We start from the raw sequence: 12,922 nt of genomic DNA, 5'->3' as shown, positions 1-12,922 counted from the left end.
GGTAGCTGGTCAGTTCTTGTCTTTAGTAAACCTTGCCACAAGCCTGTGCTCCTCCCTGTGCCCTTCTGGAAGGTAACCATGGATACTACTGAACAGGCACAAAAGCCTTCAGTTAATGGAGACTACAAGCGGTTTTTAGGACACGTAGAAGGTTTTGAGGTGAGGGGCAAACCCTGGAAACAAACGTAGAAAGCAAACATAGAAAGCAAACGTAGAACTTTTGCTTCAGGCCCCCAGGCTGGGTGTGTTTCAGTTGAATTGGAAACAAATGTTCTACAGGGCCCTGGACTCTTGACAGGGTTTAGCCCCACAGTAAGATCTTAACTGTGAGTGGAACACCAAAAGGGAGTCCCAGGCGGAAAGCAGGGACCCGGCTGTGAATCTGGAGGGGTGGACTGACCTAAGTGATGCCCGCAACAACACGGACTCCTGAGGGGATCCAGGCCACAGAGCCTGGAGGTAATGGAGTCTCCTGTCCCCAGACAGGGAGAGCCCCCAGCAAGGCCATGTCCTTTCCTCCCTACGTCTTTGCCCCAGGTGCGTTTTTCTCCTCCCAGCCGAGGACTCCAGGTAGGCAGGAGAAATTCACACCCAGATGTCTTTAGGAGGCGCCCTATTTCCTCAGAGAGCCCTTTCGGACCCCATGAGTCCCGGGGTTTCCCTTTTTATTCTCAAACAAGGCACGCCTGAAGCGTGGGGATCTGGGGAGCCCCACTTGCGTCTAGACTGTCGCGGAGCTAAGTCCCAACTTTCCAGTTCCTGCCGGGAGCTCCGCGCCTTCCGAGGTAAGACCGGGAAGCCAAACCGCATATAGACTCAGTTCCACTGGGTGGAGGGTAGGTGTGCGTCAGGGTCAGTGCGCCTAAGCCTGCTGGTTACCTGAAGTGAGATCTCCAGGGGAAGGGGGGGCGGAGGAAGAGGGTTCCGGAGATGGACTTGGGGGCGAGAGGTGGCGGCAGTTCCCGGCGCTTTGACGTAGACTTGGAGAGGCGCCGAACACTCCCACTGCTTAAGAGGCACGGTATCCTTCAGGACGCCGGGGCTGGGGACCGTCACTCGCTCGGGAAGCAGCCTGCGCTTTTCCTCTACACACACTCCAGGGAATCCGGGGAGGGTTGAGCAGGTAAGTGCGAAGGGGTGCCCTCCTACAACCTGGGAGTTGAGCATCGGTGTAAAGAATATAATGGGGCACAAAAGACACAGCCGGTCCTTGGTATCTCCGCCCTAAAGAGGATTATTAGGCCATTGAACCAGGTGTGGGATCGGGACGCAGGGAGCCCAGCGCGGGGCTGGTAGCGGGACGCACGAAGGACCCCAGGGTTGAGAACTTCCAGGCTCGGGGAAAAACTGTCCTGAGAAGGGAACCTAAAAGAGCCAGTAAGATGAGTGCTGTGGTGCGAGCAGACAGGGAGTCCCGGACTACACTAACTTCAGCACAGTGGACAGCGTCCCGCGCTCGGTCTTCCAATAACCTCTGACGACTTGGACGTGTCCCCGAAGGATAAACAGCCTTTGGGGCAACTTGACTTTGATATTTTAGTTCAGAAGAGGACGTATTGGATACAATTTTGTTCAGGGAGAGATCCTGTGTAAGTGATCTGAAATATTTTTGAATAGCCTTGAATCTCAACTTGTCTTTTCCAAATGGGAAAGAGCATGTTCAAAGGCATTTCTGAAATACTGATTTAAGGGTGCCTCGGTATGTTCTGCTGCTGTGTAGAAGAGAAGGATTCAATCCTACGGTGGTATCCTTAAATGTTCCAGGATAGACGTATTCCTATGAGCTGTGCCTTGCTTGCCTTCGTGATACTCACATCTAAGAGGTTTGGAAATACAAGATAAAACCGAAAGGGAGCTGTGTATGTCCTCCTGTTTTTTCTTTATGTTAGAGTTGTTTAAGTGTGATTTTGTGTGGTCTTAAAGAGTCAGATAAGCTTTTTTCCTCGGAAAAAAGAAAATTTATATTAGTATTATTTTAAGGACATTATTTCTCATTGCACTTGTTTGAAGTGTAACATCATAATTTCAAAGTGTTATGTAGCTTAATTTTTTAAGGATTTATTTCTTTAATAGAGAGACAGAGTTGGGGCGATGGGGCAGAGGGACAGAATCTTCAAACAGTGGGGGGCAGGGCTTGATCCCACAACCCATGAGATCATGACCTGAGCAGAAATAAAGAGTGGGAGTCCCAACCAACCGACTGAGACTTCCAGGGGCCCCTATATGGTTTAATTTTATTACAGCAGGCTTTGAGAGCCAGAAAAGTTGAATGAGAGGCAAATGTTTTCACTAAAATTCTTGAGATTCATAGGAGGAAGAAAAAAATGATAAAAACATTATCTTTATGAAAATTATATCAGAATCATGGAGCATTTTAGGTGTTGATAAAATGTCAATTGATTCTACTCTAATGGATTGAATATATACCTCTTGGCTTCCCTACTTTTAGCACACTACCTTATGTTCATTTTTATTTATAACATTTTACAATTCTTACGCTTTCTAAAAATTGAAAGTCTTCAAATAGGAAAACCTCTATGGATAAAATAGATTAAAATTCTTAATTGAATGGGGGTCCTGGATTAGAATAGGTAGGCTAAACTATATTATAAAATAATTAAAGCCATGCAGCAAGATTTTAAATTTTTACTTAATATTCTTTTAAATTATGTTCCTCTGTTCTAGGGAAAACAAGTTCACTTACTCATCTCATAAAGGAACATGTCTTAGGAATAAGTACTTCCTATCTAAATATTTTGGTTTTATAGTACATGGCTTGGCAATGTGTCATTTTAGATAGAATGGGACTTAGGGGAGGTATGATAAGACTATTCCTAGGGACAATGGTGTATTTCCTTTGCTGGCACCAAGGTTTTTAAAGGCATAATTATTTTCATTACTGAGTGGAGCTCAAGCAAGGATTTGTAATTTATTTCCATTCTATGCAGTTTCAGTGCCATGGCCGATCCTGGGAACAGAAGAGGGATCTACCGCCCCTTGACTCTTACCTGCTCTTTGCTCATTATGGGAATGTGCTGTGTGTCTCCTTTCTTCTGCCATAGCCAGACAGACCTGCTGGCTCTTAACCAAGCTGATCCTCAGTGCTGGGAATCTTCTTCAGTGCTCCTCCTGGAAATGCGGAAGCCTCGAATTTCTAACACTGTTTCCGGTTTCTGGGATTTTATGAACTACCTGAAGTCTTCTGAGAACTTGAAGCATGGGGCACTGTTTTGGGATCTGGCCCAACTCTTCTGGGACATCTATGTGGACTGTGTCCTCTCCAGGAATCATGGCTTAGGAAGGAGGCAATTGTCTGGGAAGGAAGAGATTTCAGCAGCGCATCCACAGCACGCAGGGAGAAATCAAGGTGGTCACCTTTAGGTCCCAGGTCTTTCAAAAGGGCCAATCAAGTATGAATGTGCTCAGTTGTGAGGAAGGGGGAAATTGCTTTAGGGGAATTAATTGTGTTCTCAGGAGTGAACCCAAGAGCATACAAGAGCACACAAATGATAGAAGGATAGCACTTCCTTTTATATTTCATGGTAGCTGTTTATATACACATATTTTCCTCATTCTCATACTTCATGTGAACAGCAGCAAGGAAAAGTAAAAATACAAGTAAGGAAAAGCATGATTCCCCAAGTACAACACAAAACTATAAAGTGATTAGCCTGAATATTAGCAGTCATAACCTGTCTACTTGCTGTGGATTTGGGAAGATTTGAATGTAAGTCTGGGGAATATTCACAACACAAAAGCTCTCATCCTTTTTAAATAGGAAAAAAAAATGCTCCCTGTAAATGGAGAGTCTCCTTGTGATATATTTAGTTGGTGAAATGAAGGGCAGAAAAATTGGCTGGCTTGCAGATTTACTCCTTGTTGCTTTTTGAACAAATCTCAAATATGTAATTAACTTCCAGCAAGTGGAGTGATTAACTTTTAGTAATTTGGAACTTTCAACAAATTTAGAGATTCTCACTGGTGCAAATATTATATTCAAAATAGTCTTCTCTGGGGGCAATAAAAAAAATGTCCTTTATGGAATTAGGATTAGAACAAATGAGCTACTGTGAGTAAGCTGAGAAATAGATAACTTAGCCCTATTCAAATTATTTTTTTTTTCTGTTTTTAATGTTGTTTCAACCAATGATCTTCCAGTCCTTGCAGCAAAGGCTGTTTGGGTGGTAGGGACTCTTAGAATTACTTATGAACTAGTGCAAAACTGAGGCATAACTAATTTTTGTATATTTTATTGTGAGAATTGTTTGTATATTTGTATATTTTATTGTGAGAATTGTTATATATCCCTATAATTATATATCCCTATAATTGTTATTTAACCCTATAATTTCTCTATTAGAATAGCACTTAACAGTAATAGTTCTAGGTCAATCCTTTCCAAAGATATTATAGAGCCTTTATATATCTAGTTTGTTTTAACCTCACTAGCTAAATATCCTCATGCTTTGCTGATCCATTAAACCAGATAATCCACTGCTGTTATTTATAGATAAGTTTATTATTTTGGCAAGTGTTATTGTTACTTAATCCAATTTCCATTTTTAGAGGAAATATTCTTTTACCAGCTTAGCTACTAAAGAAACACAAAAATAAGTGTCCTTCAGTGTTTGTTACCAATATTTAGAAACCACTTTAAGCAGAGGCTCTTCAGACGTCAGCATCCATAGAATTGGATATTTTCTTCCTTTGTAGTCTAGGACTCATTTTCCCATTCTTAACATATTTAGTTGTCATACTCAAGTCACCACCAATATTTATTGGGGTTTTTTGGTATTTCTCACTCACTTTAAATTACTAAAATATCTATGGAATAAATGAAAATCATATATTAGTTCAGACAAACATGAAAATAATTATATACATACACAATGTCTTTTTCTAAAAGAGCTTCCAGTTGGTTTCCTGCAATGTCACTATCAGAATCATCTGAAGCTACGTGCAATTTTTTGGAGCATATTTCAACATAGCATTTCCATCTTTTTTTTTTTTTTTTTTAAAGGTAGTAGATTTATCTTCAGCTTCAGGAGCCACTTCTTTTCTCTTGCTACAGAGTTGTTGTTGACTCAGCTGGTCTGCAAATTTTAGCCAGAGTGGCTATGTAGCAAGAAGGAATATTTCACTTTATTGAAGTTATTTTAATGTTGGCCATAAACAATTTTTTGCAGATCAGGAAACAAAACTTTCCATTTCGATTGTATAATCACAGTCAAAGAGGGTCTTGGGTCAAGGAGACACCATGTCTAAAAGTTAAATAGTTGCTGGAACATTGAGATTTCATCTCAAGAGGTTTGATTAAATCTCTAGTGGCTCAACTGGGCTCTGGATGTACCTGCACAGATTCTCCACTAATTTTTTCTATTGTCCTTGGGGGATTAATATACAGGTTAGGATGGGGGTGAGGGTGAAGAGATGTCTGTCTCTACAATTCTTGGGGAAATCAAATCACCAGAACAGAAGGAAAGAATGAATGTGTCTACATAATATGCAAAAAGTTTTCTGTTATTTTGACATCCTCAAATTTAAATAGTTTAAACACACTTGAGAAATGTTATGAATCATGTTTTGTTAAAAACATAAAACTCCTATATAATTTTGTATGTTAATATATCATGTTTGTCAATATTGGGCCAACAAATAGAAAAACAAGAAATCATATATATCTATGTAACCTCAATTAACTTCATTAACTTACTTAGACCTCAGTTTCTTCATCTGAAAAAGAGGGGTGAGGAAAGAATTAGAAGGCCCTCTTTACATTCTCCATTCTAATATTCTGTGATTCTGTAAGAAGGAATTAATGAAAGGCATGTATTTAACTAAGGGTAGAATCTGGAAGAGCTTTACCCCAAAGACAGCTTATTGAACTGGGTGGTGACCTGGATACTGTAGTTGTTTATAACAATGCTTGTCAGGAACAGAGGGTATCCAGAAATGAGAATTCCAAAAATTCTGAGGGCTAGAGATAGCATCACTTGGGGAAAGACTAAAAGATCATCATTATTTAGTCTAAAAAGATACAAGTCAATAACTGAATGTTAAAATGTCCAGAAGGTGTGAAGAAAGTGTACCCAGCTTAACCACTAAATTATGACACATTATGTCAAGGCAGAGAGAAAGAGAGAGTGAAAGAGAGAGTTATAAATTGAGGAAAATTTAAAAAATAAAAATTAAAATTACAAAAATTACAAAAAAATTTAAAATGAATTGAGGAAAAGAGTAGACTGATAACTCCCAAATGGAGAATAACAGAGTTAAAGTTAACTCATGGGTTAATAAGGGCTTCAATGCAAATGAAGGGATTTTGAAATATATCCCTGTTTGTGTCAAAAAATAATGGCCTTTTCCTTCAACAAACCTCGCTCTGCCAGTGAGAAACAGAAAAACCCGCCTGCCTGAGACTGGCTGTTTAATGTTCTAGAAAAATTGTGAATCTTTGCATTCCTTCATGATGAGAAAATTAAAATTTAGATATATAATTTGATGATGTTTGCAGTTGGTGTGTAACTAGTTGGCAAATGTTATTTTGTTGTTTATTTTTTAAACACCAAGTATTAGAGAAAACAATACTTCAGGAACATGTATGTAATTAGTTCCACAAATGCTTGATTTTTTTACTTTGCTTATTTCAAGAAATTTCCTAGTAACATCTTCAGAAATTACTCATCTAGAAATCGATCCTAAGGAAACGTTCAGAGATGTGGCCAACAATGCAGTACAATGCAGGATTTCACTGCAATACTGTTTATAACAGCAGAAAACTTGGAAATGATTTAAAGTAATGGTTAACTAAATTATGGAATAAAGTACCTATACAAAGAACTTTAAAATAAAAATCATACAATGACCATTTTTACTTTTTTAATCAGAAAAAAGTCTTAATACATTAACAAAGAACTGTATTTATTATAATTTACTTTGTTATTTAAATTACAAAGGACACATAAACAGAGTTTTTCATATACATTCTTGCAAAAAATTTATAGAGACATTGAAAGTGACAGAAACAACAGACTTTCTTTTATTTTTACAGATTTATTATTTGAGAGAGAAAGAAAGAGAGAGAGAGCCTGTAAGAGAGTAGGGGGAGGGGCAGAGAGAGAGAGAGAATCTTCAATCAGACTCCCCACTGAGCATGGAGCCCGTAATGGGGCTTAATCCCAAAACCCATGAGATCTTGATCTGAGTCAAAACCATGAGTCAGGTGCTCAATTGAGAGAGCCACCCAGGTGCTCCAACAAACTTTTTTAAAAAACCAAGGTGTTGATATTTAATTAACCTGAGAATAATTTGGTGCTCTAATAATGAGTTACTTTTCTCTACTTTCAGGTGCATATTCTCAGCAACTAAGAACACCTTTCCTAAAGAAGAAAGAGTTGATTGAAGGTTTGATAAGCATGCACTTGCACAGGAGTGGGTCTAAGTTCTTTGGAAAAGTCACCAGTGGCCTGGAAATAAAGAGAAAATAAATCTCACCTCATAGCTATCTCACATCTTGGAATTAAAAAACAAACAAACAAACAAACAAACAAACATGTTTTTCTTGACTATTGATCATTTGTTTAATTGAAATGGTGGAAATGTCCATAGATAAATCATAAGCTACATTCTCTTAGAGTACTTCCTAATGGTTTCATTCTTTTAGCCTGCTAGCATGTTCCTTCAAATGGTGACTTTACTGTCAGGTCATCCCACTGTCTGAGAGTTAAAATAGCTTCCAAAGAGGACCAGATTATTTGTCAGATTGTTTGTATTCACTCTGACAAATTGTTCTGGGATGCTGGATATTATTAATGAACCAGAGGGCCATACATTTAATTTGAATACACTGCATGACTTCCAAGCTATTAACCACTGCTTATGTATAAGCATACAAAGGACTATACTTATTAATTACCAGTTACTGACTGTAATACCTAATTCTTGTTTGAAATAATATTTTTGAATAAAGCATTCTTCTAATGGAAACAAAATTAATAAAAGCTCTGGACTGTAAGTAACATTATTGGAGTATCTTTATTTTGACATTTGATGTTACCATTACTGATAACCTAAACTCTAATAAAATAGCAGTAAGTATGAGTATTTTATAATTAGTATATTTTCTAATTTTTTAAATTTTATTTATTTATTTGATAGAGAAATCACAAGTAGGCAGAGAGGCAGGCAGAGAGAGAGGGGTAAGCAGGCTCCCTGCTGAGCAGAGAGCCCAATGCGGGGCTCTATCCCAGGACCCGAGATCATGACCTGAGCGGAAGGCAGAGGCTTAACCCACTGAGCCACCGATGTGCCCCAGCATATTTTCTGTTTTGATTAGATATTAAAACTCTGTAAGTGGTTAGTTATACTTTGCATCACAAAACAAACTAAAAAGTAAAATGAACAGTATTATGATAAAAGAATTCATAAAAAATTTTTCCCTGAAAAATGAACAGACCTGATGAGGTTCACAGTTCAGAAGTCCAATGAGCAAATGTATTTGAGATCCAGACACAATGTGATTTTTTATCTCTAATTACTTCCTCTTTCCAATTGTTCTTTCACAACCAATCCTGGACAATCAGTTTGAATTTCTGATACGTTAGGAATTTACTTGCTTTTTCCAGATCTAAAGGAAACATGAGTAAATGCTTTTTCATGGAAGATTGAGGGGACTCCTTAAACTAAAAACCTCATCTAAATGTAATGGGAATGTATTTATTTAGATATTCCTTAGATAAAGATGCAAAGGCAATTCCATGGAGAAAGGGTAGTCTTTTCAACAATCAGTGCTTGAAGAAATTTTGGGGAGTGATGAGTATGTTCATGACTTGACTGTGGTGACAGTTTCATAAGTGTGTAATATATCAACACTTTGTGGATCGTAATTATATGGAGTTTATGTCAATATACTTGTCAATTATACTTCAATAAAGATGCTAAAAAAGCAAAAAAAAAAAAAAAACAAAAAAACAAAAAAACAAAAAAACCAGAAAAGAATTATCAGAAGATGCAGCTGCAATTGAGAATTAACCAAGTTCTAACAACAGGAAAATGAGTCTGGAGAAGGAAGTGGGGACGGGAACCAGCCTCAGCTTTTCTTGGTTGGGAGAATGAACACGTTAAAAGCTGCCACATTGTATTTTTACGTGGGCTCATGGTTTTACTTTCCTGCCTCTTTCTCTGATACCTTTTATCACGTTCCTAAAAACCATCATGTAGGGCGCCTGGGTGGCTCAGTGGGTTAAGCCGCTGCCTTCGGCTCAGGTCATGATCTTGGGGTCCTGGGATCGAGTCCCGCATCGGGCTCTCTGCTCAGCGGGGAGCCTGCTTCCTCCTCCCTCTCTCTCTCTGCCTGCCTCTCCATCTACTTGTGATTTCTCTCTGTCAAATAAATAAATAAAATCTTAAAAAAAAAACCATCATGTAAACTTATCATCTCTTATAAATCATGGAAGAAATGCCACGCCTGCTCACAGAAAAGCCTGCCCTTTGCTCTTCCCTCACCTGGGTACTATACAACAGAGGCTGCCGAATTTTTCTGTAAAGGATCAGATAGCAAATATCATGATTGTAGGCTATCTGTCTCTATTGCAACTAATAATCAATTCTGCTTTTGTAGAATACAAGAAACCGTAGACAACATGTGAGTGAGTGAGCATGGTTGTGTTCTAATAAAACTTTGTTTATGGACAATGAAATCTGAATCTGTATCATTTTCAGGTGTCCCAATATATTGTTCTTTTGACTCTTCCAACAATTTTTTAAGATGTAATGACCACTCTTAGCTCATAGTGTGGACAAAACAGGCAGTGGGCAGGATTTGGCTTGTGGGGTATGGCTTGCTGATCAGTGTTTTAGGGGTTGCTTATTAAAATCTTAAGGAATACATTATATGTTAATAAAAAACTCATAAGGAACAAGTTAGGATAAAGTGAGAAGGACAGTGAATAAAGTAAAAATAAAAAATTTGTAATGGGCTGAAAAGCAAATATTATGAGATTGAACAGGGATAACCTAGTCCTAATCCTATTCAATTGGATGTTATTTTCCTCTGGAACAGTAATAGAAACTACAGATCATATAAATAGAAATCCACATAAATAAAAAACGTCCTCTCTAAATGCAGCATGGATTGCACATGAAGATAATATGCAAAACACTAGAATCAGAGCAATAGTTATTGAGAGAAAGTGCAGAGCAGAGTACAGACTCAACGTCATTAACTACTGGCCAAGAAACTTTGGAAAACTTACTGACCCTCCTTGTGCCATAGCTCCCTCATAAAATTCGACATCTACTTGCTAGTTTTGTCTTGAAGATTAAATGAGTTAGTGCTTAGAAGGTGCTTAGAAGCTAAGTGCTCTAACAGTCAAACAATTATCAGCTATATCTTTGGACATTATGCAATTAAGCATCTATACTGCAGTCATACATGCAGAGAAGGGAGGCTAACAGTTACTTTAGCCAAACTCACCACATATAGGATTTTATTTTATTATTTTTTAAAAAGATTTTATTTATTTATTTGACAAGCAGAGATCACAAGTAGGCAGAGAGGCAGGCAGGGGTGGGGTGGGGAGCAGGCTTCCCGCTGAGCAAAGAGCCAGACTCAGAGCTCGATCCCAGGACCCTGAGATCATGATCTGAGCCAAAGGCAGAGGCTTTAACCCACTGAGCCACCCAGGCGCCCCACATATAGGATTTTAGCAAGAAATATTCATGACTTCAAAATAAATTTATTTTGAGATCATTTGTTGATTCCTATACAGTTCTAAGAAACAATACAGAGACATCCTATATACTCTTCATCCAGTTTTCCTCCATGGTAGTGCCCCCTTGCATAATTACAGTAGAGTAACGCAACCAGGAGATTGACGTGGGTACAACCCACAGAGTTTATTCAGATTCCACCAGTTTTGCATCCACTCAATGGCGTGTGTGTGTGTGTTTAGTTCTCTGCCTGTTCTCCGTCAGGAGCACCCAGATAGAAAATTTGGTCATCAATTCAATAATTTAAATGATACTTGAAGAAGACAGTAGCATGAATTCATGTAAATCACACACTTGGACATCCCTACCAAGGTATCTAAATTAAGAAGAGCCCTCTGCGGGAAACTCAGCACACCCAGATTCAACTCGGCCTCTCACGCCCAAAGATTTACTCTGAACTGAAGAACTAAGACACATGAGTAGGGAGATTAAAAAAAAAAATAAAACTTATTCTCTTCATGTTTCACACCAAATTCTTGAGAGGCAAAACACTTAATTCTTTAGGACAGATTATGGAAAATATGTTTCATCACCATCCTAAGAGGCCCTGGAGCCTGGACTCCTACTAATCACTTCAAGCTGGACAAGGTGATTTGATCAACAAGGGCACAGAAGGCCTTGGACAGCCGCTCAGCTCCACGGTACAGGTCCACGTTTACTGAAGGCTGCAGGCCTGAAATCAACAAATGGGAGAGTCCTTCAGAGAAAGCACCTGTAGGTTTTCAAGCTGATCTTGCTAAAGGTCTAATACAGAGAAGATATGGAAGCCAGCTCTCCCCAGGTCCTGATGACAAGGCCCTCTTTCTACCAACTGACAAATAAGACGGCTATTATTTGCCACGAACGATTCCTAACTGCACTTGGTTGTGGGTTCTTAAAGGGCATTTTTCCATGATTCTGAGCACAAATCTGAGTAACCAGAAAGCCCACTCTCGAGCAGTGGTCTTCAAACTCTGGTGTCTAAATAGATTTAGAGGGTGTAAAGACAGATTGCTGGCTCCTACTCTAAGAGCTCTGATTCAGTACATATGATGGTTAATTTTATGCCTCACCCTGACTGGCTACTAAAGCCCAGAGGTTTGGTCAAACGTTATTCTGGGTGTGCTACGGGGGTGTTTCCGGACAAGATGAATATTTGAATCTGCAGGCTGACTACAGCTAATGCCCTCCCTGATGTGGCTGGGCTTCATCCCATCAGTCGAAGGCCTGAATTAAGCAGAAAAGCTGAGTAAGAGAATTCCTTCTGCTTGACTGCCTTGTGGCTCCCACATCAGTTTTCCTCTGCCTTTAGCTTCCAATCAAAACAGCAGCTCTTCCTAAGTCTCTAGCCTGCCAGCTTTTGCACTGGTTCTGTTAGTTTTCCAGGTTGTTGACAGTAGATCTTGGGGCTTGTCAGCCTCCATAATCACATGGGCCAATTCCATAAAATAAGTCTCTTTCTGTATCTTCCTATCTCTATCCTATTGGTTCCATTCCTCTGGCAGTCCCTAACTAATATAGGGTATCAGGGAGGGGGCCCAAGAATTTGCATTTCTGGTATGGTCCCAGGTGATTCTGATGCCCTTGATCTAGGAACCACGCTAGTCTAGTCTAGATCAAGTTTAGTCTAGAATTACTGTGCTGGGAAACAGAAATGCTGAGCCTGTGTCTTCCTTACAACAATAACTAATTAAGCAAACCCATATACGTTGAATATCCACTCTGTAGTAAGACTTCTGTGAGCTCCATATTGTACATGTTGATGGACACTCTGATATCCCCCATTTCGATGTCTCTCAGGAAACTGACACTTAATGTGATCCAAACAGAACTACTGATGTGCAGTCCCCCATCTCAGCTCTCCCCATTACAATAAGTGTATCCCCATCCCCCCGGGGCAAACTACCACTTCCTGCCTAGATTTCAACAGGTTTTACCCAGACTCTGTGCTCACCCCCTTGCCCTTCTCCAAACCATTCTCCACATAATGCCAGGGTACTATTCTTAAGGCCAGAGTATCTTTTTTTTTTTTTTTTTAAGGTAAGCAGGCCATTATATATATATTTTTTCAAATATTTTATTTATTTATTTGACAGAGAGAAAGATCACAAGTAGGCAGAGAGTCAGGCAGAGAGAGGGGGGAAGCAGGCTCTCTGCTAAGCAGGGATGTTGA

At 39.3% G+C, this 12,922-nt stretch overlaps 3 protein-coding genes across 3 annotated transcripts in view; 1 reads left to right on the top strand and 2 right to left on the bottom strand.

The window, feature by feature from the left end:
• The window catches only part of PLEKHM3 (pleckstrin homology domain containing M3), a 1,279,556-nt gene that overhangs the window by 84,406 nt on the left and 1,182,228 nt on the right, over positions 1–12,922 (bottom strand). The window lies entirely within an intron of this gene.
• Positions 1,068–7,598, top strand: FAM237A (family with sequence similarity 237 member A). Its single transcript, XM_082690057.1, has 3 exons — positions 1,068–1,123; positions 2,949–3,367; positions 7,348–7,598. Exons 2-3 carry the CDS (start codon positions 2,959–2,961, stop codon positions 7,485–7,487), a joined length of 549 nt encoding a protein of 182 aa, XP_082546183.1. The 5' UTR covers positions 1,068–1,123; positions 2,949–2,958; the 3' UTR covers positions 7,488–7,598.
• DYTN (dystrotelin) overlaps positions 11,193–12,922 on the bottom strand; it is a gene marked incomplete at its 5' end in the record, with an annotated part of 46,880 nt that continues 45,150 nt past the window's right edge. The window contains one exon of the mRNA XM_082690088.1: positions 11,193–11,443. Coding sequence (XP_082546214.1) covers positions 11,340–11,443 — 104 coding nt within the window. The 3' untranslated portion in view covers positions 11,193–11,339. The remainder of the gene's footprint in view (positions 11,444–12,922) is intronic.

This window comes from Mustela nivalis (genome assembly GCF_964662115.1).
Source record: "Mustela nivalis genome assembly, chromosome: 11".
Lineage (NCBI taxonomy): Eukaryota > Metazoa > Chordata > Mammalia > Carnivora > Mustelidae > Mustela > Mustela nivalis.
This window is presented reverse-complemented; position numbering and strand designations above follow the sequence as displayed.